At 31.9% G+C, this 24,412-nt stretch overlaps 2 protein-coding genes across 2 annotated transcripts in view; one reads left to right on the top strand and one right to left on the bottom strand.

Annotated features, from left to right (window-relative positions):
• The window catches only part of mRpS9 (mitochondrial ribosomal protein S9), a 55,452-nt gene extending 39,918 nt beyond the window's left edge, over positions 1-15,534 (bottom strand). The window contains exons 1-6 of the mRNA XM_088258632.1: positions 15,402-15,534; positions 15,061-15,312; positions 13,405-13,578; positions 12,958-13,043; positions 12,374-12,618; positions 11,559-11,674 (exon numbers count right to left, since the gene is read on the bottom strand). Coding sequence (XP_088114758.1) covers positions 11,559-11,674; positions 12,374-12,618; positions 12,958-13,043; positions 13,405-13,578; positions 15,061-15,312; positions 15,402-15,488 — 960 coding nt within the window. The 5' untranslated portion in view covers positions 15,489-15,534. The remainder of the gene's footprint in view (positions 1-11,558; positions 11,675-12,373; positions 12,619-12,957; positions 13,044-13,404; positions 13,579-15,060; positions 15,313-15,401) is intronic.
• Positions 15,535-15,689: 155 nt separating this feature from the next.
• Positions 15,690-18,979, top strand: Polr2M (RNA polymerase II subunit M). The gene is made up of 3 exons (XM_088258634.1): positions 15,690-15,924; positions 16,289-16,943; positions 17,603-18,979. Exons 1-3 carry the CDS (start codon positions 15,779-15,781, stop codon positions 17,816-17,818), a joined length of 1,017 nt encoding a protein of 338 aa, XP_088114760.1. The 5' UTR covers positions 15,690-15,778; the 3' UTR covers positions 17,819-18,979.
• The last annotated feature ends 5,433 nt before the right edge of the window (positions 18,980-24,412 follow it).

The raw sequence follows: 24,412 nt of genomic DNA, 5'->3' as shown, positions 1-24,412 counted from the left end.
GTAGTCAACGATACCTTAAGAAAAGTTCATCTTCGAGATACCAACATGACTTTGCAATACCAAACAAGTCTAACATAACTTGGGAACCAAGTACCTCAACAACCTTCCTACAGATATAAAAAAATGAAGATATTAAAATGATAAAAAAACTCAGAAATTGTCCTCGACATTGACCTTATTTATGAATCATTTCATGTTTTCTTTACTATTTTAATGGGCTCTATCAAATTTAATAAGATCTACGACGCATATTTTACTTTGTTTGTAGTCAACAAAACCTTAAGAAAAGTTCATCTTCGAGATACCAGTTTGTAGTCAACAATACAAATTAATGAAATACAAAATAAAAATTAAATAGTATATCAAAATCGTTTTCTGTTGTATTTCACTCATTAATTGAATGGTGTAGGAAAGTACCTAATCTAAGAAAAAAATCGACTCAAGATCTTTCAAATGTGTTTTAAGTAAACTGTTCGTGCTTAAAAATATAATCCAGCAATATAAAAAATTGATTTTCGGCTAAAACAATCTTAAAGAATCGCTTTTCTTAATTATACACCTATATATTCCAAAAACAAACAAAAAAGTGGTAATTTACTGGTAAAACCGATTATTATGCAGTTAAAATAACGCCCATTTAATTTCAGATTGTTAAGGCAGCAATCAAATTAATGTGTGTCTAAAATCATGGTCACTATAAATTTTCAGTACGTTTGAGTCGAGTGACCAAAGTCACTCGCAAACGAGCGAAGGTATTGAAAAAAGTCGAGTGAGTATTGAGACAGTCGAAGAGTCAAATTACGATTTGTATGCGAAAGTCGTTGACCTCTGGAACCAGGAAGCGAGTCGAAATACACATGAAGCGAAACAATATAATAATTTTATTTTCGATTAGTTACTACGAACTGATTTTTTAAATTATTTTTATAATCTGTTTTATTTATTGTAATAATATGTGGGTATCAATGGTAAATAATGGATCAATACGCCATTAAAATCAATATAATTTAGTCTAAATTACGTAATTTAGTCTATTTAACTCTTTTTATAAAACGGATAAACCATGAATTTCAATAAAATTTCCATACAGCTGTAAAACCGGACTTATTTACGTACGAGACATCACGGTATTAGGAAAATTACAAAATTGTATTGTTTTTTACAATAAAATAAATACAAATCTTTCTTTATTTTTTTATAAACCTTTACTCGTTTGCGAGTAATTTTGGCTCTTACAAACAAAATACATTGAAATAATAATAAAAAAAGATATAAGTAGAGAAAAAAAACAATAATTTACCGAAATTAAGTAAGGAAAATATAAAATAAATTGTTCGATCAATTAAATAATATTAAAATGTGGAACGTATACATTCACATATACACACACACATACCCTTCAAACGATTATCCGCACCCCAATGGTGCATAGGACACTGCATCATATAAACGCAGTGTTATCTTAATCGTTAACACGTGAAGCAAAGATGATCAGCCCTCCGCTTCAGATACCAGTCCAGGGTGATATTGAATTAATATTAGAGTGAAAAAATCAATAAATTTATTTGACTCCCCCCCTGGGAATCGAACCCGGGACCTCCCGGAACGGTAGCCGAGCGTGCTGACTACGGAGGCGGAGTAAATAAGATTAGGCAAAATGAATAATAAATCCGCAACGGCATATCCGGGATTTTTTTTGTTGTTGTTCACAACTTCCAAAACCAAACAGTTTCTGTATATCATAAATCGCTCACTCCTTTCAACAACGTCATATAACAAAAATCGTCAATATTCATTGGTGCATGTTTCGGAATGCCCAGAAAATGTACAATTGTATATCCCAGCAAAAGCGGCATATTTTAACTTAATATTTAATATTTACACGCTACATGGCAGAAAGTGTTGTTTTTGCATTTCGAAGAAAAGGTGTTGTTTAATTATTTTTTTAAATATACTAAATATTTTTCAAATGGAGAAAAAACATTCAGGTTTTACCTAAAAAGATCTGTTTCACAGTAAAAAGTTCAATAAGTGGCTTGATATTTATTTTTAACACATTTTATTATATTTTTAAACTTTAAAAACGATCTCCTAAAAAATCAAGTTTTTTTAAAATATAAGTATGACGTTGTTAAAAGGAGTGAGCGATATGAAAACTTCCAACCATTATTTCAATTGAATTATTTAATTTCACAGACGCGTTACTTGCGATAACCTTTGTTTTCGTTTTTTTATGCAAAGAGTGCATAATTCGTGTACATGGGTAAACAACGTTGGCTCAGTTGGTTAAAGTTAGTGATATCATAGGGGAGTTTTGAAGGACAACCTCAAAATGATACAAAGAAAATAAAATAATTTATTATAGTCAATATAAACATACAAAGAACAATTACGTTACTATGTATGCATCTTGTTTATTCGCTTTTTTATAACCTGTTAAGGTGCTATGAAGATAATTATTGTTTGATTTTTATTATTTTATATATTGAAATGTAAACTAACTAACCATCACGCAGCTTTCAGCAGGGGTAGGCAGATAGAAAAGAACACCACACCACTATGTCTTTGAAAACAATCTTTACCACTTCCACGTTTACGTTTCCCCTCATACATTTTTTAAACCCTTATCCGCACCCCAATGGTGCATAGGGCAACTGCATAATATAAACGCTGTGTTATCTTAATCGTTAACACACGAAGGAAAGGTGATCACCCCTCCGCTTCAAGTACCAGTCCCAGGGTAATATTGAATAAATTTAGAGTGAAAAAATCAGTTATATTTATTTGACCCCCACCCCTGGGATTCGAACCCGGGACCTCCGGAACGGTAGCCGAGCGAGCTGACCATTACACTACGGAAGCGGACGAACTGTACCTGTCCCCTCATACATACCCACCGATTATTCAGACTCATAACCTAATCAAGTATTTGAAATACTTGATCATGCCAATTTTTCCTCGATCTTTCTCTGCTCCTATCTCCAAATACATTCGCCTCATAAACTTGTTTTACTGTTTTTTCTTCACTCATTTGTTTAGTATATTTGTTTCACAAAATTCAAATGTTTTAATACGAGGGGCATATGAAAAGTAAGGTCTGTATTTTTTTCATAATTAATGAGATTTATCGCCAATGCATATTACATGATTAGAAAACATGAAAATTCAGCTACTTTTCAATGTTTATTTAAATGCTTATCGTATTTTTCTTGACTTTTTCGTGATGTGATGTAGATTTGTGACATTTTAATTCAATAAACGGTAATTTAATATGCATGTATAATTTATAACTTGACGACGAACGGACGAGGATAAATATCAAAATCTCACTAAATAAAATAAATGAATAAAATCCATTGGCAGCCTCTCGGATCGACGAAAAAAACTATGGGGAAATTTTATGGGCACTGTTAATTTATTGGAATCCTGCGTCGCTGACGTCAAAAGATTAACCTATCGAAGAGTTGAATGTTGTGGATTTAATGTTGTAAATAACCAAACCAACTATACGGTAATCGAATAAGGTCATGTCCAATTTTCATATGTGGTAACGATAGTGGTCTTCGCGGCGTTGCTTTTTTCTTTTTTTTGACATATCACTTCCTTAAATGGGTGACAGAATTAAGTCACCTTAACGCTGACATGTCAAGTCGATTTTCGTCGTGTTTTTTGTGTACAAAAAACTAACTAACCCACGCTGCTTCTTCGCCTCTTCCACGTTCTCTTCGTACGTACCCTCCGATTATTTCGACTCCTGACCAGACCACTTTCAAGTATTTGAAATACTTGAACATTATTACTTTTTTATATTATAAATCTAATAACCTATTTTATTTAGTGTTTCGGCATTCACTTTTTGATAAGACATGATGAAATTTTAAAAGAAAAACACTTGTTTTTTTACCACTTGAGTTATATTTATGTAATTAAATTGAGTTTATATTTACACCTGAAGATGGAAGCATAGCTTCCGAAATTAGTCGTTATAATTAAATAAATATAACTCAAGTGTAAAAAAACAAGTGTTTTTCTTTTACAATCTACAATAACCTGTAAAGATTTTCAAATTCCCTAGCAAATTTTCATGGAATGAGCTGTACTCATTAAAACAAGTCGGCGATAATATCGAATATTTTTTTATCTGTCATCAATTTTTATTTTATAACCGTATTTTATGGGACTTATGGAAACAGAAATTCTGGGGTTTTCCTATATTCATAGTTGTTCACATACAAAATGAGTTCATATATATCAGATATTGCTTTGTTTATTTTATTTTAGATAAGGAAAATGTGTTAATTTCGGCTGAATAAAAAAATCCTAAACTAAAATTTCGCAAACGAACGAGTCTTAATATTAAAATTTAAAAAATCATCTGTGGCAGGGCTGTCCAAAGCACGTTTTTGATGTACCAGAAATATGAATACTTTTCTTTTACAATATTTTTTCTATGGTCTCAATCTTGCGGATTGGTTTGCAGCAACAAATAAACCTCCTTCGCTATTTCATGCGCCACCCTGTTCAGCTCCTCATACGTTGAACAGCCCGTGTCCTCGTATATATCGTAAAGATATGCACATCCATTGGCGTTTGTTCCCTCTATTATCATTTGCAGGAAACCCTCCCGTCACAACACGTGACCGATCCATTTGGCGCGTTTCTTAGAGATAGTCGCGAGTAGGTGCCTTCTTTCTTCGATTATTCGATACTTTGATTATTATTGGTTAGAAAAGTACTTATCTTAACAAGAATGAACATACGAAACAAGGAATTATGCATTAGCCTGAAATATTGTAATTTTGATTGCTTTATAGTTAGGAAGTGACATATTATATCGATACGGTCCGCGAAATAATTGCCGAGGTTTTGCATTCAGTGTATAGGAGTATCGAATCCAGACATAGTATATGTTTTTATATTTATATCGTATATTACTTTATTTTTGTGGCATATTAAATGTTTCTATTTGAATGTCTATTTGATCCGCGCATTGCTGCAATTCGGTTTTTCGTCATTATTTGGGCAGTTTTTTGTGAGTGTTCTCCTGAGCAGTAACGGCATATAGACATCGTTGAGCAGTGTATCCATATTTTTGACAGTGAAAACACTGTGTTAATGGGTTGCAGTCTTCTATGATCACTCTTTGATATTGACAGAATTTCAAAACATAAATGAATGAAAATCTAATAGCATTAATTATATTATAAAATTATTCATTACACCCATACCCCGCTTTACGGCCTAGATACGTTCCACGAAACTTGGCCGCAAAGCGAAAAGCCGTATTATTCTAATACAAATTCATACAAATAGGATCGGTTTCTAATTTGTTAAATATGTAACATGGTTTATCATTCAAAATGCATGTTATCTTTTTATTTCATTTAAATAAAAAATACATACACAACAAGTACATACATTTGTACATAAAATGATAACAGACTCCAAAAACCAACAATAGTCTATAAACAAAAATGAAACAACTTCATGTTACATAAAATATGCGTATGTATACATACATATATATTTTTTTAAATTGCATTAATCTGAAGACGATGAAGTAATGGTAACCTGCAGATCACTGTCGTCATAATTTTTCGCTGGTAAAAATGAGCCTGGCTTAAAAAAAATTGTCCAACGTTTTTTTATCTTGCCTTCTTGTCTATTTCGTTCTTCAATCACCGTTAAAGCGAAACATTTTAGGCCGTAAATCGAAAACGTGCCTTAATTGAACAGGGCCGTTATAGCGAAATGCCGTATAAAGAGCGGCCGTATAGCGAGGTATGGGTGTATTTTTATGTTTTCTTTTAAAAAGTTTTAGAATTTGCTTTTGCGGCCCTCCGATTTATTTAGTAATTTAGATTGGCCCGCGATCGTACCTGGTTTGGGCAGCCCTGCTTTATAGGACATATTGCCAAAAAAAACAAGACTCCATAAATTAGAGTTGACAACTTGAAATGTGGTTGTTCATCTCAGTATATTCGCTATAAACTCGTGGGCAGTCGACAACTGGTTGTGTCGGTTTTTTTTTTAATATCAAAAGTATGCCGTACACTCTGAAGCAAAAATATTTATTACTATTGTACCTACACACATGAACGAATATTTGGGATAAGATCTAAGTTCAAGGAATGGGTTTTTCCGACTGGAAAAAAGTTGAACATATCAACGGACGAACGGAATACAAATGAGATGGCGAAATCGGCGAACGAAAAATAAATATAGGATGATGATTAAATTAATATTTAAACAGATAAGCATCAATGTTACGTCATTATTAAGTAAAAGGTATTTACAATTTTAGTAATCAAACAAAGAATATATAATATAAGTGGTTCTCATGCGACTCCATAGTAGTCTTTAAACCCTCGTCCGCACCCGATGGTGCATAGGGCACTGCATCATATAAACGCAGAGTTATCTTGATCGTTAACAAATGAAGGAAATGTGATCAGCCCTCCGCTTCAGGTACAGGGCGATGTTGAATAAATATTAGAGTAAAAAAATCACTAAAATTTATTTGACCTCCCGCTGGGAATCGAATCCGGGACCACCAGTACGGTAGCTGAGCGTGCTGACCATTACACTACGGAGGCGGACCATAATATAGTGGTAAGTGCATTTTACTACCATTCTGGAGGTCTCAGGTTGAATTCCCAGGGGGTTAAAAATAAATATAACTGAATTTTCAGTCTCATATATTTTTTTAATACCACCCTGGACTGGTACTTGAAGCGCAGGATTGAACACCTTGCCTAGACGTAATTTATGATCAAGGTAACAATGCTTCTATACGATGCAGTACCCCATAGACCATTGGGCGCGGATAAGGGTTAGAAGAACATAAGTGATTTAACTGTCAAAAATAATAACCTTCAAGCTTTGCTGGACAGTGTTTGGGGCAATTCACGAACCAGGGACCTCCAGTACGGTAGCCGATCGTGCTGACCATTACACTACAGAGGCGGACAAAGAAAGAACGATACATATCGGTAGTGTAAAGGCAAGGGGTATATCTGTCTCAGACCAAATTTTACAGGAGAGCAAAAACAAACTTGTAAAATTAAATAACTCATTTGTTTATGTATTTTTTTCATGTACATATCTTAATAAAACTAAATAAGTATTGCAACTACAGCTATATCCTTTTTCCAGATTATGGAATACACTATTTTAGAAATTTTGTGGAACAAACTTAGAAAATGAAAAATTTTACAGATATGCCCCTTTGCCTTTACACTACCGATATAACGCCACGAAGACGGACAATATATTCATATTCAAAAGAATGAAAAACTTGTTCATCTCATGACGGGTCGATAGCAAATAGTTAATCAGTTTTCGAAATAGTGATCAATTCAATGATAATTTTTAATCAATGGGCTGGAGATAATGTGTGATTTTCACGTAGAGGTTAAACCTGATGACATAATGATGTACTGCGATTTGCTGAAATGCATCGCTTTGTGACAATCCCAGTGTCATTTCCGGAAAAAAAACTCAACAAGTAGAAAATGTATTCAAATTGCATTTAAATTGAATCAATTCCATTGCCATGGCCAAAGGTACAATTTACAGACAAAAGGTACAATTTACAGGACATTTCAAGCAGTTTTAAAAACTTTATATTTTCCTGAAAATACTCCTACAAAATTAGCATTGTCCAAGTTACACAAGCTAGTATGATTACAGGTATGCAGCCCTGAGTACCCTAACAATTTTTACTTTTCTGTATCCCATCAAATAAATTCCACTCTCATACCCCAAAAATCTGAAGAGCAGGACTGATCACCTTATTTTCATGTAATTAACGAAAAAGTACTCGTACATATATACCGTGTCGACGCAGTGCGTTTCCTTTTCCACCATTTGCAAATAAGGATAAAAAAAATTAATAACTTAAGTTAACAAGAGCACAGTCTCTTTTATGGAGAGGCACAGCGAATCGAAATATAAAAGTTCTCCATATGTATAAATGATTCAAATGTATTATGTTATAAATAAAAATGTAAATATATTAAATGAATAAAAAAATAAGTATTCTAACCTTAATGTTACAGAAAACGTTAGAAAAGATGGACAAAAGAGGAAAACAAGATAAAAATATGAGTGCCAATATAAAATAAATTCACAAAGCTAGGATATTATCATGAAAGCTAATTTTAATAGAATGTTTTAAAAGTACATTTTCTGAGCATATTTGTTATTCTAACCTACCTAAACAAAAAGCCATAAAAAATTTAAAACTTACATTTAAAAAAATCAAAAACCAATTGTAAATATAGTTTTTGCAATGGCTTGATTGTCGACGACGTAAATATAAGAAAAAATTGAGGCATGTATTATTAAAATAATTCAAAGTGCTAACCATAAATTGTCAATAAAAATATAACTTATCACCTCGCCTTCATAAAGTTAAAGATCAAGATAATACTGCATCTAGCCATCCATCTACCCTATGCACAATAGGGTGCAAAGAAATTACAGGGAGAATACGGTTTGATACATGATCTCATGCAATTAGGTGTGGTCTAATATATTTTAGCCCTTTTAACTCTCAAGATAATTACTCTTCACTAAAGTCGGGGATATACCCTCTATCTGCGAAAATATAAACCTGGCCTAAAAGAAAAGACAAAAAATAATATATTAAAATACAGTATTTTTATATTCGTAGTGTAGTGGTCAGTCCACCTCTGTAGTGTAGTGAGCAGCGTGTTTGGCTACCGTGCTGAAGGTCCCGGGTTCGATTCCCAGGGGGGTCAAAATAAATACAGATGATTTTCACTCTCATATTTATTTAATATCACCCTAGACAGGTACAAGAAGCATAGAGCTGATCACCTTGCCTACATGCGATTAACAACCAAGATAAATCTGCGTCGCTACAATGCAGTGCCCTATGCACCATTATGTACGGATAAAGGTTTGAAAAAAATTATATACGTATAAAACGTTTTTTCAACTGTTTAACAAATTAAAAAATATATTACCTAAATGGAGAAAAAGTTTATTTTTCAGTTTAAATATATATTTTTTATTTAAATACAATTCAAGTATCGGTTTTAAATGGTGTGTATCAGCTGACATGCATATGTGGAAGGTACCAACAATCAAACGTATTTATTTTATTGAGCATACAAATGAAACATCAATGAGGACACCATGAATGAGAAATCGACATTGAAAACTTCACTAAGAACGCCAAATAGAATATATATATACTATAGTAGTTCCCATCGTTGCATTGTGCAGTACAAACAATAGAAGGTGATCATTGTTGGAACAATATGTTAATATACATATTCGGTTTGAGAATGAATAATAACCAATGTCAGAAAAATGTGAAAACACAAAAAAAAAATCAAATGTGAACCAAAAATACATAAAAAATCTTTTAAGCCAAGAACAGTGCAAATTTGACTTGATGTTGGTTGCTCAGTGTTGCCAATCAAAAATCGATAGGTATGTTAAATGTGATAAAAAGAGAAGGAAATACCTAATTTGCTCCAATCTAAATAAATTTTCTACATTTTTTATATTGCTATACTTTTTGAAGTTTCTGTCCGAATCCGTAGTGTAATGATAACTCGACTACCGTTCTGGAGGTCTCGGGTTCGATTCCCAAGGGGGGTAAAATGATTATAAGTAATTTTTTCACTGTAATATTTATTCAATATTACCATGTACTGGTACCTGAAGCGGAGGGCTGATCACCTTTCCTTCATGTGTAAAACGATCATGATAACACTGCGTTTATAAGACACAGTGCCCTATGCACCATTGGGGGTGCGAATAAGGGTTTTAATATTTAATAATTACTTTTTACTCGAATCGGCGTGAACCATTTGAATATGGAACTCATAGCATAAAATAAAACTACATAAGACCTGTGTGCAATATTTGCCTATGGTTTCCCTTGTACCGAAATATCAGGTGGTCTATTAGAGAGGATAGATAATGCACTTCGTGGTGTAAACCAGAGGTGTTAAACTCAAAAGGCACCAATTGCCGCATAAGGTATTTTGGGTACGCCGGCGGGCCACATCAAAAAACTCAATAATCTCATTTCCATTTTTATCTAACTTTAAGTGAATAATCAAAGACAGTCGCATGAGGTACCGTAGATCCAACATAATGATTTTGTAATATCACATGTTCCCGTACAAACAAATGATTTCAATGAAGAATTGAAATAAATGAAAAATATAAATATATATAAAATAAAACCCATTCGGAGATCCAAAATAAATGATCTGAGAAGGTACTTTATGGAAAGATATATATGTAGTGATTAGTCATATTTTCTTATTTTGTTTTTACCTTATGTTTTTTTATATTTTCTCAATTGTTATATTTTCTAATTTTTTATATTTTCTCATTTATTTATTTTAAATATGCTTCTTACCTTATGTTCTTCTCATTTATTTCTTTTAAAAATGCTTCTTGTGCCTATTTATTATACCTGTTTATTGTTTTTATATTTTGCCATGTATTAGTATTAGTTTTGGTTATTTAAAAATAATATTTTTTGTTACTTTATTATTTGTGTTCCAGTCTTGTTAACCTTAATCCCATGTCCCAAAATGAGAAATAGAAATTACTCATCGGGAATATTATACCATATGTATATATGACTTATGTATGTAATATGTTTTTAAATAATAACAAAATGAATACTCGCAGGCCGCGAGTTTGAAATGCTTGCTATAGAGAATCTTATCTTTACTTCTGCTTTTATTTAAATAACATTTTTTTGCAACTGTTTATAAATCCGTGTTATTAGGAAGTTAAAGTAACATTTTTTTCAAATGAATATTTTTTTTTATCAAATACAAGTAAAGTGATATTATTTATTGTTTCGGCATTCCCTTTGTGGTAAGACATTATTAAATTATAAATAGAGTATTATATTATTACAACTATTTTCAAAAACTACAGATGCTTCCATCTACAGGATTGAATATAAACATTTTTGATATTATTTCATTTTTCAGATTCAGATATTCGAACCCGTAGATGGAAGCATCTGTAGCTTCCGAAACTAGTCATAACAATAATGTTTTATGCGTTTACAGGTTTTTTTTTGCTGTTGCATTATAGCACTTATTTTTACTTTATCGCTCTTGTAGATCTTATAACTGTTTATGTTTTTTTATTATTATTTTTACTTTAGCTCTAAATTAAGTCTGCCTATTAATCTTCTTAACTATTGCTATATTTTATTCTTGCTGTTTACTTTTAACTCATTTAATATTTGTGAAATTTTGTAATTGGAATGTTACAATTACCTGTTTTATTTGTTATTCATTATTGTAAATGTATTTATGTTAATGGTCTGTTAAATTTCTACATAAATTAAATTAAATTAAAATAAATATAATACTCAAGTGGTAATTTAACAAGTGTCTTATTTATAATTTAAGAAGTAAACTCAATATCTACATTTACATCCAGGTCATGGTATTAATTGCATACGAGATGATGTGAAATATCACTTTCTTGCTTTGCAGATTGGCAACACTTATATATTTGTATTTTTTAAATTAATAACTGACCTGTTCGCGGTCTTGTACATCTCGGAAGTAGGTAATGTCCTTTCCATTAATATTAATCTTTCCAGTTCCGGGAGACCTTATAGTTACATGTCCCCTGGCAGATTTTCTGAGGCATTCTGTGGAAGAACTTAAATCATTAGTTCATGTCATTTCCATGGAAGCGATAGCAAATGTTCAACAATGGAAAACACACAAAAAATTATTGAGTGATTTAGAAATAAGATCTGCTATGATTAAATTGGGGTTTATTAAATTATCTTTATTAACTCTGCAGCCCATATAAGAAACCAAAATGTTATGTACTTGTAATTTAAACCTCTTAAAAAAAATCAATGTTGATAAGACTTTGAGCTTTGGTTATATAGATACTTATGTTTCTAACTGGATCCTTTAAATAAACAAAAATAGGATGCCAAAAGTGATAAAATATAGATATTTTAACCCATATATATTTTTCTTATCCCAGTTCAACACCGACAGTGTTTAAAAAATATTTATTTTATTTTGTTTTTAGCATGATTTTTCATCTATATTTTTTATAAAGACAATTCTATTAAAGTAAACACGTTACGTGTTAACATAAATGTATTTAATTGGCTTGAAACATTCAATGCAATAATTAATTATCAAACGTAAATATATTGACTGCCTGTCTGCCTCCACAGGGTAACAATTTGCATGTTTTGCTACCAACGTAAGAAATGATCTAGATAACAATACATTGATATGATGCAGTTTTATCTAGATATATATTGGGTGTGGATAGGTGTTAGAATAAACATATAGATGTATTTTTTCAGTGTACTTCTACATACCATATGTTGTCACATAAGCTCTTCCATCTATGTCGGGTTGTGGTTTGGCGATTTCAAATGTTGAGGTCTGTTTAGTGAGGGGTTTTCTAAAACGATTGATAAACCCTACGTATTTTTCTGAATACGGTGTATTCATCAACCTTTCCATAGTTTGTATAAAACTACTGTATTCTTGATCCGTAATCGCTTCCAAAATATAGGCTTCGAATTCTTGTTTATTGAACCATGTGTATCCAGTAGCCGAACTGCACAAGAAAAAGATTTATTGAGGTGGAGACTGACTGGAGCATTTTGCCGTAACATCGCACACGGCGAGCATCACCGAGCATCCGAAACTATGGATGGAGCGCTCGGCTCGGTGTACTGACTGCCTGAATGCTCGCATCGTAACGTAACACGTTACGAAGAAATGCTCCGGTCAGTCTCCGCCTTTACAATTAAATACATTGAAAATTTTCAAAACAGTGATACCTCAAGTTTAAAAACTGTTCTAAAAAAGAACGTTTTTAAAAAAAAATTATCAAACAATCGATTCAATATACAAACAAAATGTAAATAAAAATATAGCAATGTTTAATACTTACATAATAGTACTTGGATTAATGACAATTTTTTTATTGACTAAGGAGTCTTGATACCTTTCCAGCTCCTTCATATATGTCGCAGCTTCCTACAAATATGAATACATCACAATTATAACTATTGGACCAATTGAAATAAAGGGAATTTACGATACCAATTTCAAACATAATTAGAAATTGCCCGTAACCCATAATAATATACAATATACCAAATGTGAAATAAAAATACTGAAAAGATTATAAAGTAAATGATTGATATCATAACCAAGATGTCTATTTGTTGAATATATAGTCTACGCTTACACAATAAAACCATAACTATAAGGTAGAGATAGTTGAGAGAAAATGTTGTGTAAACCAGTTTCAATTTTATTATCTATGCAATATTTATTTTCTGTGTTTCCACGATAGTGATTTAATTTAACTATAACAATAGCGTTAGTTACTTACAAAAAGAATCCCGAAAAAGGTAGGTTTTCCGGTGAAGAAAAGGAAGTTGTGTGGCCTTCCAGACTCATCAAATTCTGCTGCCTTCCGTACAGGGAATATCTCGGATGGAGGCTTCATCATTGGCCTCGCTCTTTTATCATAAAGGCCGCTGGGGAACAGGTACTCTATAGAGCGCTGAAATTAATAAAAACGCAAGAATTTACTTACATTTGTACAAACCCAAAGATTTTTCTATCATAGAACTTAACACTTATAGCGTTATAAACTTTATAAAATAAAACAATTTTATTTTAACCACTTTTTATTGGTACACTTTTTCTAACTGGTTTCAACAAGAACCTTGTCATCATCAGGGTATATGTACCTTATTCTTAACTTGTTAACTTATTCTTTCTTCTAACCCTTATCCGCACCCAATGGTGCATAGGGCACTGCATCATATAGAAACAGTGTTATCTTGATCGTTAAATACATAAAGGAAAGGTGATCAGCCCTTCGCTTCAGGTACCAGTCCAGGGTGGTATAAATAAATATAAAACTGAAAAATCACTAATATTTATTTTGACCCTCTTGGGAATCGAACCCGGGACCTCCAGCATGGTAGCCTAGCGTGCTGACCATTACACTAAGGAAGCGAACTAAGATAACTACCCTGAGTATTACACAAAGTATCTGTGAAGAACATTCAAGAAACTTATCTGTCAAATTGCATTATTAAAAGGATGTTTTTCTTATTACCACCACTGATATACCTTTTTTATTAATCCACATTTGAAATACAGTAGAACGCTCTGAGTGATGGACAATATCGGCTACAGTTAAAAATTATAATGAAAAAATACAATAGAATTATGAACTAATGCAATTTTTTTTTCTCGAACTAAGGATTTTCTTCTTGGGCCAAATTATTTTGTTACCTTATGTGGGTACTGACCGGAGCCATTTTGTCGTTACGTAACACGTTACAATGCGAGTATTCGTATATTCAGTACAGCGAGCCGAGCGCTCTATCCATAGTTGGAGCACTCACCGCGAACGACGTTACGACGAAATGCTCCGGTTAGTCCCCACCTTTAGGCGTTATTAGCCCGATGTTCATATGCATTAAAGAAGAATGAACTTTTAACTGGCAGAAAATGAGAAAACTTATATGCACTCTGCACTGGGATGATTAGCTACCTTCGGTTACGCTTTCCCAAAAGGGTTGAGTATAAACTCTGCCTACTCATGTATAAATCAATACACAATATGGCTCCAGAGTATCTTAAGGAGCTGTGTATTCTAGATGAATTGGTTGATAGACGTCTCATGCCTTGATCGGCTACAACATCTGCAATGGGCAAAATGATCTTACCAGCTCGCAACCAACGCACTAAATTTGGCGAGCGTGCCTTTGCTGTTGCAGGACCGACGGCGTGGAATATTCTTCCACCAGTGGTTAGAAATAGTGAGAGTGAGATGATCTTTAGAAAAAGACTAAAAACACATTTGTTTGCTAAATCATTTCCACCATAATATTTTCCCAAATTCATTCACAGTGAAGCGCCCTTGAGATATTTTTTTACGAAAATGGCGCTTTATAAGTTATCCAAATTTATTATTATTATTATTATTCGTGGAATTAACAATAAAGACTTTAAGGGAAAGGATACTTACATCAACATCATCTTGCGTAAATGTAGCAGGGTCCTCGCCCATCATATTAGCGAGGTGTCTTTTACCTATGTGATAAGAGATTTCTTGATGCTTCATAAATTCATCGTGTTGTCTTGCCCTTTCAAGGTATGCTTTCATTGCCTTACTCGTTTTCTGTTTTTTTACAGAAGTATCCCATAAATCTACTTTTTTATGAAATTCTTTCTGTTTATAAATGTCCGTGCCATAATTACAAGTAAAAATTCGAAGACCCTGATGAAAAAAAGCAAAAATTTAAAAATGTATATAAATAATTTACGCATTTCAAGTACTCAAAACAATTCATAAAATTCTGAAATTACCAATGAAGCTACATTTTCGCCGAGATAAAATGAGGAAACTGGTGTTCTCTTGTAAAATTTCAATAAATTAAGAGCGGCTGTAGCCATAACGCAAGTTTTGAGGTTATGCTCGAAAAAACAATAAGTCTTTGACAGCAAAATCATAGAATTTTTCAGTAATCCCGAAAATAGGAACTGGTGTAGTTAAGCATAGACATAATTTACTTCTTCTTTACTAGGGTAGTCTATGCTACTCGGCTGCCTGTCATTTTCTCTCAGTGGTAATCCGCGCTTGTCATTTTGACATTTGTTTAAAAAGCTCGACGAGCTCGCTGGCAGAGCTGAATCACTCTTAAAACTGGGAATTAATTTTTACTGATTGTATTTACAAGTATTCAATGAAAATAATGTCGAGAAAAATCCCTGGCCTACTGCCACCTATGCCCAAAACTGAAATAGATGGAAAAGTGGAAAAACTAGACCAAAAACTTAATGTTGAAATATTGGAGCTTTTAGAACGTCAAGAAAAGTTATTATCTCATAGGTTTGTAGTAAATTTTAACTCGAAATCGATTTATTTAATTCCAAAACCTAATAAAAAATGCACTTACAAAAGGAGTTATCTAAAAATATGTAATAAATTTTCTTCTGCATTTTGTAAATACATATAGAACCCTATGCACATTGGGTGCAGATATTCTATTACAATTATAGAATTGCCAGCGTCTTCGTAATCCCTTGGTTTTGTTAACAATTCAACAAATTTTATACATTACTTGCGATATAATAAAAGAAAAAAAATTGCGCATCTTTTTTTTTCATTCTTTGTATTAAGTGCTTTACACGGATAAATATAAAAATTTACTTAGTTTTTAACATATTTTCCTTCCTGTTTAATATATTTTTAGGAGTTTTATAAATAAACTTGCCGATAAAGGTGAAAAAATAAAGCTTTTCAAAGAAAAACTTCTCAAAGAACTGGAACGCCGAGATGAGGTTGAAAAGACTGGTAACCTACTCTCTGGTCTTTTAACAAATATGAAAATTGAGCCAAAACCAGTATTGAGTAAAACGGATGTTGAAAATATCGAATGGGAAAGAGTCGGAGAAAAACGAGAAAGGTTAGAATGTTTAGATTCGGATGATGACAGTGATCCAGAAGATCCTTTAGCCATCATAGCCCAAAGTACTGATGTAAAGAAAAAAATTATAGTATTAAAAAAAGAAGAGTCTCTCATCAAACCTGCTGACTTAAAGGAAATTGAATCCTTTCATCCTTTAGATGATAAATTAACGAGTCATCCGGATGCGATGGGTGTGCATGTCCAATATGTGTACGATAAAACCATAAACAAGGTGAATCCAAATCAGAGAGTCAGTTTTAAACCGTACAAAACTACAATATCCAATGTACACGAACCAAGTAAGGAGATACTTCGTAAAAGGGGCAAATTCTGGGAGGTCACTGCCGCCACACCACCTCCAGCTGTCCATGGACCCATTCAGGAAATACCTCTGCAGGAATCATTGCGACTTCAAGATGCTCAGAATCAACATTTGAAGGTTTGTGTACATGCATACATATATTTGTGGTTCTCAAAGTTTTTTGAGCAATGCCTCCTTGGAGTTATTAATATAAGAGATAGGGCGTTTGTGCACTACACGGAATTACATGGAATTTTACCTTCCGGCACGTCAGGCGTTGTAAAATGATGATTGGTTTGTGCTTTTGTCTATCTTTCTTTGGATCGGTGCTCTTAACCGGTGTGTGAACATGTTGCGCGTAAATTTGATCATGCTAATATGTTGTAGTCGCTTTCATTTATCAAAACCGGACCGCCGGACGGTAAAATAATGGGTAGTGCACAAACGTCCATAGGCATAATTAGTCTTAATATAATAATAATAAAAATCTAAAAGTAATTTTATAACATTGACTACAGATATATTTCTACTTTCATGTAGAAAAATTGATGATTTGTTAAAGGATTGTATGATTTTTTCTGTAGATAGTAAAACCTTGTTTTTGTATTAACTAATCTTAGATCTTTAAATATGAAAGAAACCCTTTTTTTAACTACAATAACTTAATTTCATCTAAATCAATGAATTATACGGCATCTGGAAGATGCAGTTATTTGATAAAAACCACTTTCATTACCTTTTTGTTAATTCTGGACATTTCTTTTTAAAGTAATAATTTTATTAATCGCTATTTTTAGGAAGTACAAATAAAGCATGCTGCAGAGAGATTAGCGGAACAACTTGGTAAAAGCATTGGTGATATTCCACTATCAGCGATTCCAAAAGGCAAGTACAGAGAAGTAGAAGAAATCCAAAGTGATGATTCCGAATCTTCTGATAGTGAAACGAGTGATAAAGAAGTTCATGATGAAGAGCCCAGCGATGGTGGGGTTGTGTTTACTGTGATGAAATAATATATTTATATGTCATTTACAATGAAAATAGATATTCATTAGGGAACGCATCATCAGTTTTCAGTAAATTGGTTTATCGATAAATATGAGTAAATTACATAACCGAATATATTTTATCAAAAATTGTAATTGTGCAAGTTTTTTCATATTTTTAAACTGATATTTTGTGACTATTTTTTTTAACTATTTACCAGCAATGAAAATTCTCCATAATTGTGCATCCCGTAATTGAATGCCATTTAAAAAAATTAAAAAATCATACTTAAATAGCTTGTGTAAATCTAAATTTTACATTTTTTATTTCAGTTTTACTTAGTAAATACTACTATTTCTAAAAATCTATTGTGACACTTGTTTTGATGCATTCCAAATCATTTTCATGCACCGTAATTATGTACGTACTGCCGAATCAATTAATGAAATTATAAATCATACATTTGATGTTTAAGGATAGATTTATTTTTGTATAATAAAAAGAATGTGAAAAGTACACGTTTTTCTTTTCTTTTTTTTAAATCATAGTAAATAATGTATTGACATGTCCACTGCATATAAAATAAATGTATGTCATAAGAGAATATCTGTGAACCTTTGAGAGCCTGATATCAAACCCTACTATGATTTTTATCAGCAGTCTGATTATTCTTTTGTGTTCTCAAACCATGTGACACGTTACTCTGACAATTATTGTGGACTATTGCAAAAACAGGTTAATATTTTAAATGGTAAATATCTATTATATGATAAAAATTACTTGAACAATGTTTGCGTGGATACGGAGCCGTATCCAACCTGTGGCAACAATGTGTGTATGAACACAAAAGCCTTGTCCTGTTTGTGACAATTATATGGACACGGGAGCCGTGTCTAACATGTGGCAAGAATATTTATATGGACACAGAGCCATATACAACCTGTGGCAACAATGTTTGTATGAACACAGGAGCCATGTCTAGCCCATGGAAACATCAAGTTTTCGTACCTCCAACACCCCCTTAAATTACAAACATGTATTTATATTCCCATCCTCCTAGATCCTCAGCTGTATATCTGCCTTTTAAGTGTGATAACTAACATGTCTGTCTACTAAAAAAAAACAAAATAAAATGCAATGCTGGGGGACAGAAGGTATTTTTAAATAAAAACAACTACAATTAAAAGGATTTTATTGCTGTTCATTTTTATAAAAAATCAACAAACACAAAATTGGATTCTTTTATAACAATTATTGTATTATTTACACAAATATTTATTTTTTTGAACTGTTTTCAACCAAGTATGCCATAGAAAATAAGAGTCAAGTTATGCCAGAGTGGGATCAAATTGCAGATCTCAGTATCAGAGGACCACTACACCATCACTTTCCAATTTATTTGTACTCTTCAACAACTACCAACAAAATAACAAAAAAGATAATCATAGAAAAACGTCCTGCAGTATTAGAAATTACTCTCACAAAGAATATAACACAAACAAGTTTGTTTCATCACGTTACTCAGAAACATTTGAATAATTTATGTTTTTCTGAAGCACACATTAGCCAATGACATATGAATTAATATTACAGTAATACCTTATACCGTTGTAGCATAACACGGAGTACAAGACCAGTCAATACAAAAACATGAGTTGGATGTAAATCAGCCAGTAATGCAGATATTTAAAAAAAGTTCAAAAAAAGGAAAGTACATTTCAGTAAAAAGGCAGAAGTAAAAAAATATATAATTTAGGATATATAAGATATTACAATAATGCAACCAACACTGGTATTTAAGAAAAAAATCATCTCATTAATTGATTCGGCAGTCACTTTGTGGTCAAATCTATCCATTTTTAATTAATGTTTTACTTGGTAAATACCACTTTTTCTTAAAATCTACTGTGACACGTGTTAAAGAAGTGTAGTTATGTAACAGAGATTCTAAAAGTTGATAAAGCAAATTAAAAACCCACTAAAACTTACAAGAATTTCTGGAATAAAAGCTTCTTCTTCTAACCCCTATCCGCACCCAATAGTGCATAGGGCATTGCATCGTATAGAAGCAGTGTTATCTTGATCGTTAAATACACGGAAATACAAAGGAAAGGTAATCAGCCTTCCGCTTCAGGTACCAGTCCAGGGTCATATTAAATAAATATTAGACTGAAAAATCACTAATATTTATTTTGACCCTCTGGAAATCGAACCCAGGACCTCCAGCATGGTAGCCTAGCGAGCTAGCCACTACACTATGGAGGCGGACTAAAATATGCTATCTATTGACAGTCAAATACCAGTGAAAATGGAAGGTGGCCTTCTGTATTTAGCTAATATTTTGTGCATCAACTTATTTTCGTATATAAACCAGATTTTCAGATCTTAAGTTCGGATTTTAGGCTATTATATATTTTTAAATACAGGTATTGTAACATATTTCACTTAAGATGTACAAGTCAATAAACCATAATCATAAAAAAAATAGTTTTACTTCACTTTAAAAATATTGTTCTTGTATTTGATGAGGGAAAAATATGAGAATATGATTTTTTTGTTGATTTTACATTTTTTTAAATATTTTTATTTAAAAATATATTTTATTGATTTGTTTTCTCGCTCTCCCAATATTATTGAAAACAAAAGATTTTGAAAAATAACAAATCTGTCCTGACATGTAACATGTATCTACCCAAGTATCAACTATTGTAGATTTTTATAAACCATTATAACAGTACGTTTTAACAGCCACATACCACTTAACCGTTTTTCAAAGTATCAACTATTGTAGTTTTTTATAAACCATTATAACAGTACGTTTTAACAGCCACATACCACTTAACCGTTTTTCAAAGTACACGTTACTGGATGACAGATGAATATTTATTAAGTTATTTTTAACATAAGGCATTATTTACAATTAAATATGTCAATAATAAACCATACTTATTAAACATGTTGTTTTCTAGCTTTCTACATAAACAACAGAAAAATAATAGATACTTAAAGAAATTTGTAAGGCTTATTTATACGTCATTATTTACAAACACATTTTTATAATAAATAATAAAAAATTGATATCTTTTGCAATATTCACTAAAAACTCGTTTGGAAAATAATAATATTAAAACTAAGCAATTAACCATCTCATCAAATTATCGATCATTCATTGTTCAGTTTTTCAGTAAAATGGATAAATGTATTTATATGAGTTTTATGTTGAATACGTTAAGTGGGCATTACAAAATTTTGCTCTCGGATTTGTGGCAACAACTCTTCTAAAATAAGCGGTACAAGTGATTTAAATATACATATCGCTCACTCCTTTCAAGAACGTCATCAATAAAAATACTTGATTTTTCAGGAGAACGTTTTTAAAGTTTAAAAAAATAATACAATGTATTAAAAATAAATATCAAGCTACTTATTGAAATTTTTACTGTGCAATGGATCTTTTTGAGTTAAACCTGAAGGTTTTTTCTCTATTTGAAAAATAAGTAATATATTTTTTTTAAATAATGAAACAATACCTTTTCTTCAAAATGCAAAAAAAAACACTTTCTGCCCTGTAGCTGGTAAATATTAAGTTAAAAATATGCCTCTTTTGCTGGGATATAGTACATTTTCTGGGCATTCCGAAAACACGCACAACTGAAAATTGACGATTTTTAATTTATGACATTCTTGATAGGAGTGAGCGATATGTCGATTCTAGGGCTTTATGTTTCACACATAATGTTATAAAACTATTGTCAAAGGATTGCCGCGCCTTGGACTTTTGATATTTAGCGATTTCAGAATTATAATATGATGAACCAAAACTTAGTTCAAATTTGTGATCAGTGCCCACAAATAATACCAAAAAATCATGTTAGCCTGTGAAATTAGTTCCACTTAAGATCTCAGAGAAAACACATTAGGCCCAAATCTGACATGTAAATTTCACAGAAATTTTAATGGATGTTACAAAGTTTTCAATAAATATTTTTTCTACACCGCAGGACAAAAAATTATGAGTTTACCTGCTACCGCATGCCTTGACTTTACTGAACTCTTTTTCTAAGAAATCGTTTTTCGGTGCCTCTTTCTTTTGTTCAATAAATTAAGGACACTTTGTGTCACCTTTCTACAATATTTACATTTTGAAATGTCTCAACAGTCTTGTTTTACCCGCGTTTGAGTGAACATAACACAACAATCATGGAAAGTACAAAGCAAATGTCGATTGCGAAAAAATCCAAAATAATCACATTATCTCAACAAAACATATCTAGTTGTAAAATATCTCGTCGAGTTGGGTATTCAGAAGGTGCAGTGAGGTTTTTATTAAAAAAAATCCAAGAAACTGGATCCATAGCACAGAAAAATATCTTAATTTAAAATAAAGCGATAAGAAACTACTTCTTAAATATGAATTAAAAAATAACATGTCTTTTATTATTCCATCACTTACACTCGACCATAAATGAACCGTTATGGGTCTCTAAGGTTCAGGTAATCTGATACCTGGTATATAATGGCAATTTCTGAGTACAAATTATGAGTAAGATCTTTTATTTTAACTTTGAAGTAGTGAGAAGTCATCACATATCGCTCACTCCTTTCAAGAACGTCATAAATCAAAAAACTTGATTTTTCAGGAGAACGTTTTCAAAGTTTAAAAATATAATACAATATATGAAAAATAAATATCAAGCCGCTTATTGAACTTTTTACTTTGCAACAGATCTTTTTAGGTAAAACCTGAAGGTTCTTTCTCCATTTGAAAAATATTTAGTATATTTAAAAAAATAATTAAACAATACATTTTCTTCAAAATGCCAAAATAACACTTTCTGCCCTGTAGCGGGTAAATATTAAGTTAAAAATATGCCGCTTTTGCTGGGATATAGTACATTTTCTGGGCATTCCGAAAACATGCACAACTGAAAATTGACGATTTTTGATTTATGACGTTCTTGAAAGGAGTGAGCGATATGTCAAACAATACAAAAAAAAGTGATTAAATATCAAGAATAATTCATTATATTATATTATATGTCAATTTTTGTCTTTTTTGAGGGCTCGTAATTTTTTTTGTCCTGAAGTGTATAACGAACATCCACCCAGTAATTCAAATACAAATCAAGGAAACGTAAAAATAATCCATATTTAAATATTCTTTCTTAATATATTTACATAAACTTAAAAATTATACATACATGACGTATTATGAACATTGATGTACAGTGAACACTGTATTGAAATATTTTCCTCGTTAGCATTCGTATTATATGGATAAATTTCCATACTTGCATATTAATTTCAAAGGAAAACCTATTCATTTTTTTCTTATTTGTTTATTGATTACTCTCAAAACCATCTGTCAATGTTAAACTGTTTAAAAAAAAAAAAAATTAAATATACAAGTCTTCCTAGTTGTATTCTACCCTCCTCACCTAGCTAAAATTAAACCTGTCCCTTGCAAATTAGTATGATTCCAAAACTCTTGTACTAAGATTAAACAGATTCTTCTACGGGACATTTCAACAGTTGATATCACGGTATTGTTTTTTTTTTTTAAACTCCACAATCGCTTCTATACGCAAATCTATATGCAGTACGGTGTAATTGAAAATACTTCATCTTGTTTTATGAAGATTTCATTTATTTTTACTAAGCATAGAGAACATAAATGTGTAATGATATTTGCCAAGGTAAAAGCATATTTCATGAAATGAAATGAATGTCGAGTCCTAAAAAACACTCCTGAATTGTTGCATGACTGGACAAATTAAAAACAAAATTATTTTTCAGTCATATAATTAATTATATAAAATGCAAAAAGAAAAAATATATTAAAAATAAATTATACAGAACTAATACATGGCATTCTTTTGCCATTGTTTGAGAGGATTCACTTTTGTAATGGGAAATGGACACATCAATATTTTGCCATCTTAAATCAGCAATAGGAAAGGCACATGCTAGCATCAATTTTTAGTAGAGGGATGAGACCAAATTATACTTGCTCTTAACTATACTCAATCGTGCATTCCGCAATTGGAAGGAGTAAGGGTAATCCCTGTGAAATAACTTGAACTGATCAGTCTACAGAGATGGAGTTCTTATTTAATACCTGCGGCCACAAGTCCCTACAACATGCTAGAAAATCAAAGAATACCTGATCTACAGTAGAGGGAATTCTATGCGTCTGGCAGTCTACAGGATTCTCAAGTGCACCCCATCACCACACTATAAATGCATCTATCCTATGGCTGTCACATACTAAGATGATTCTTCACCCAACCCGATAAAAAATATAGATTTTATGACATATATTCTAGCAGTCACAGTTATACTCCGTGTAATATTTGAAATGTAAAATTTGAGTAGGGTAGTTGTCCCATGGTTACTGTCGCAGAACCTGATTCAGAGGCTCTAGGTTTGACTCCTACTCTGACATAGCTTGATTCATATTTTCAAACATAAGCAACTTATCTTGCCTGAAAATTTCATATATATATTTAAATATCATACAATTGCATTTTTCTTTGAAAAAAAGGGTTAACAGGTCTGCAATGTATTAAAGAGGGAGTGATAGAGACAGGTTCGCAAGAAGAGCATAGTTCTCATCTCAA

The sequence above is a fragment of the Brachycentrus maculatus genome, unplaced genomic scaffold, assembly GCF_059751285.1.
Source record: "Brachycentrus maculatus isolate JH-2025_06_01 unplaced genomic scaffold, ASM5975128v1 h1tg000099l, whole genome shotgun sequence".
Taxonomy (NCBI): Eukaryota; Metazoa; Arthropoda; class Insecta; order Trichoptera; family Brachycentridae; genus Brachycentrus; species Brachycentrus maculatus.
The sequence above is the reverse complement of the archived record's forward strand: the minus strand, read 5'-3'. Positions and strand labels throughout refer to the sequence as shown.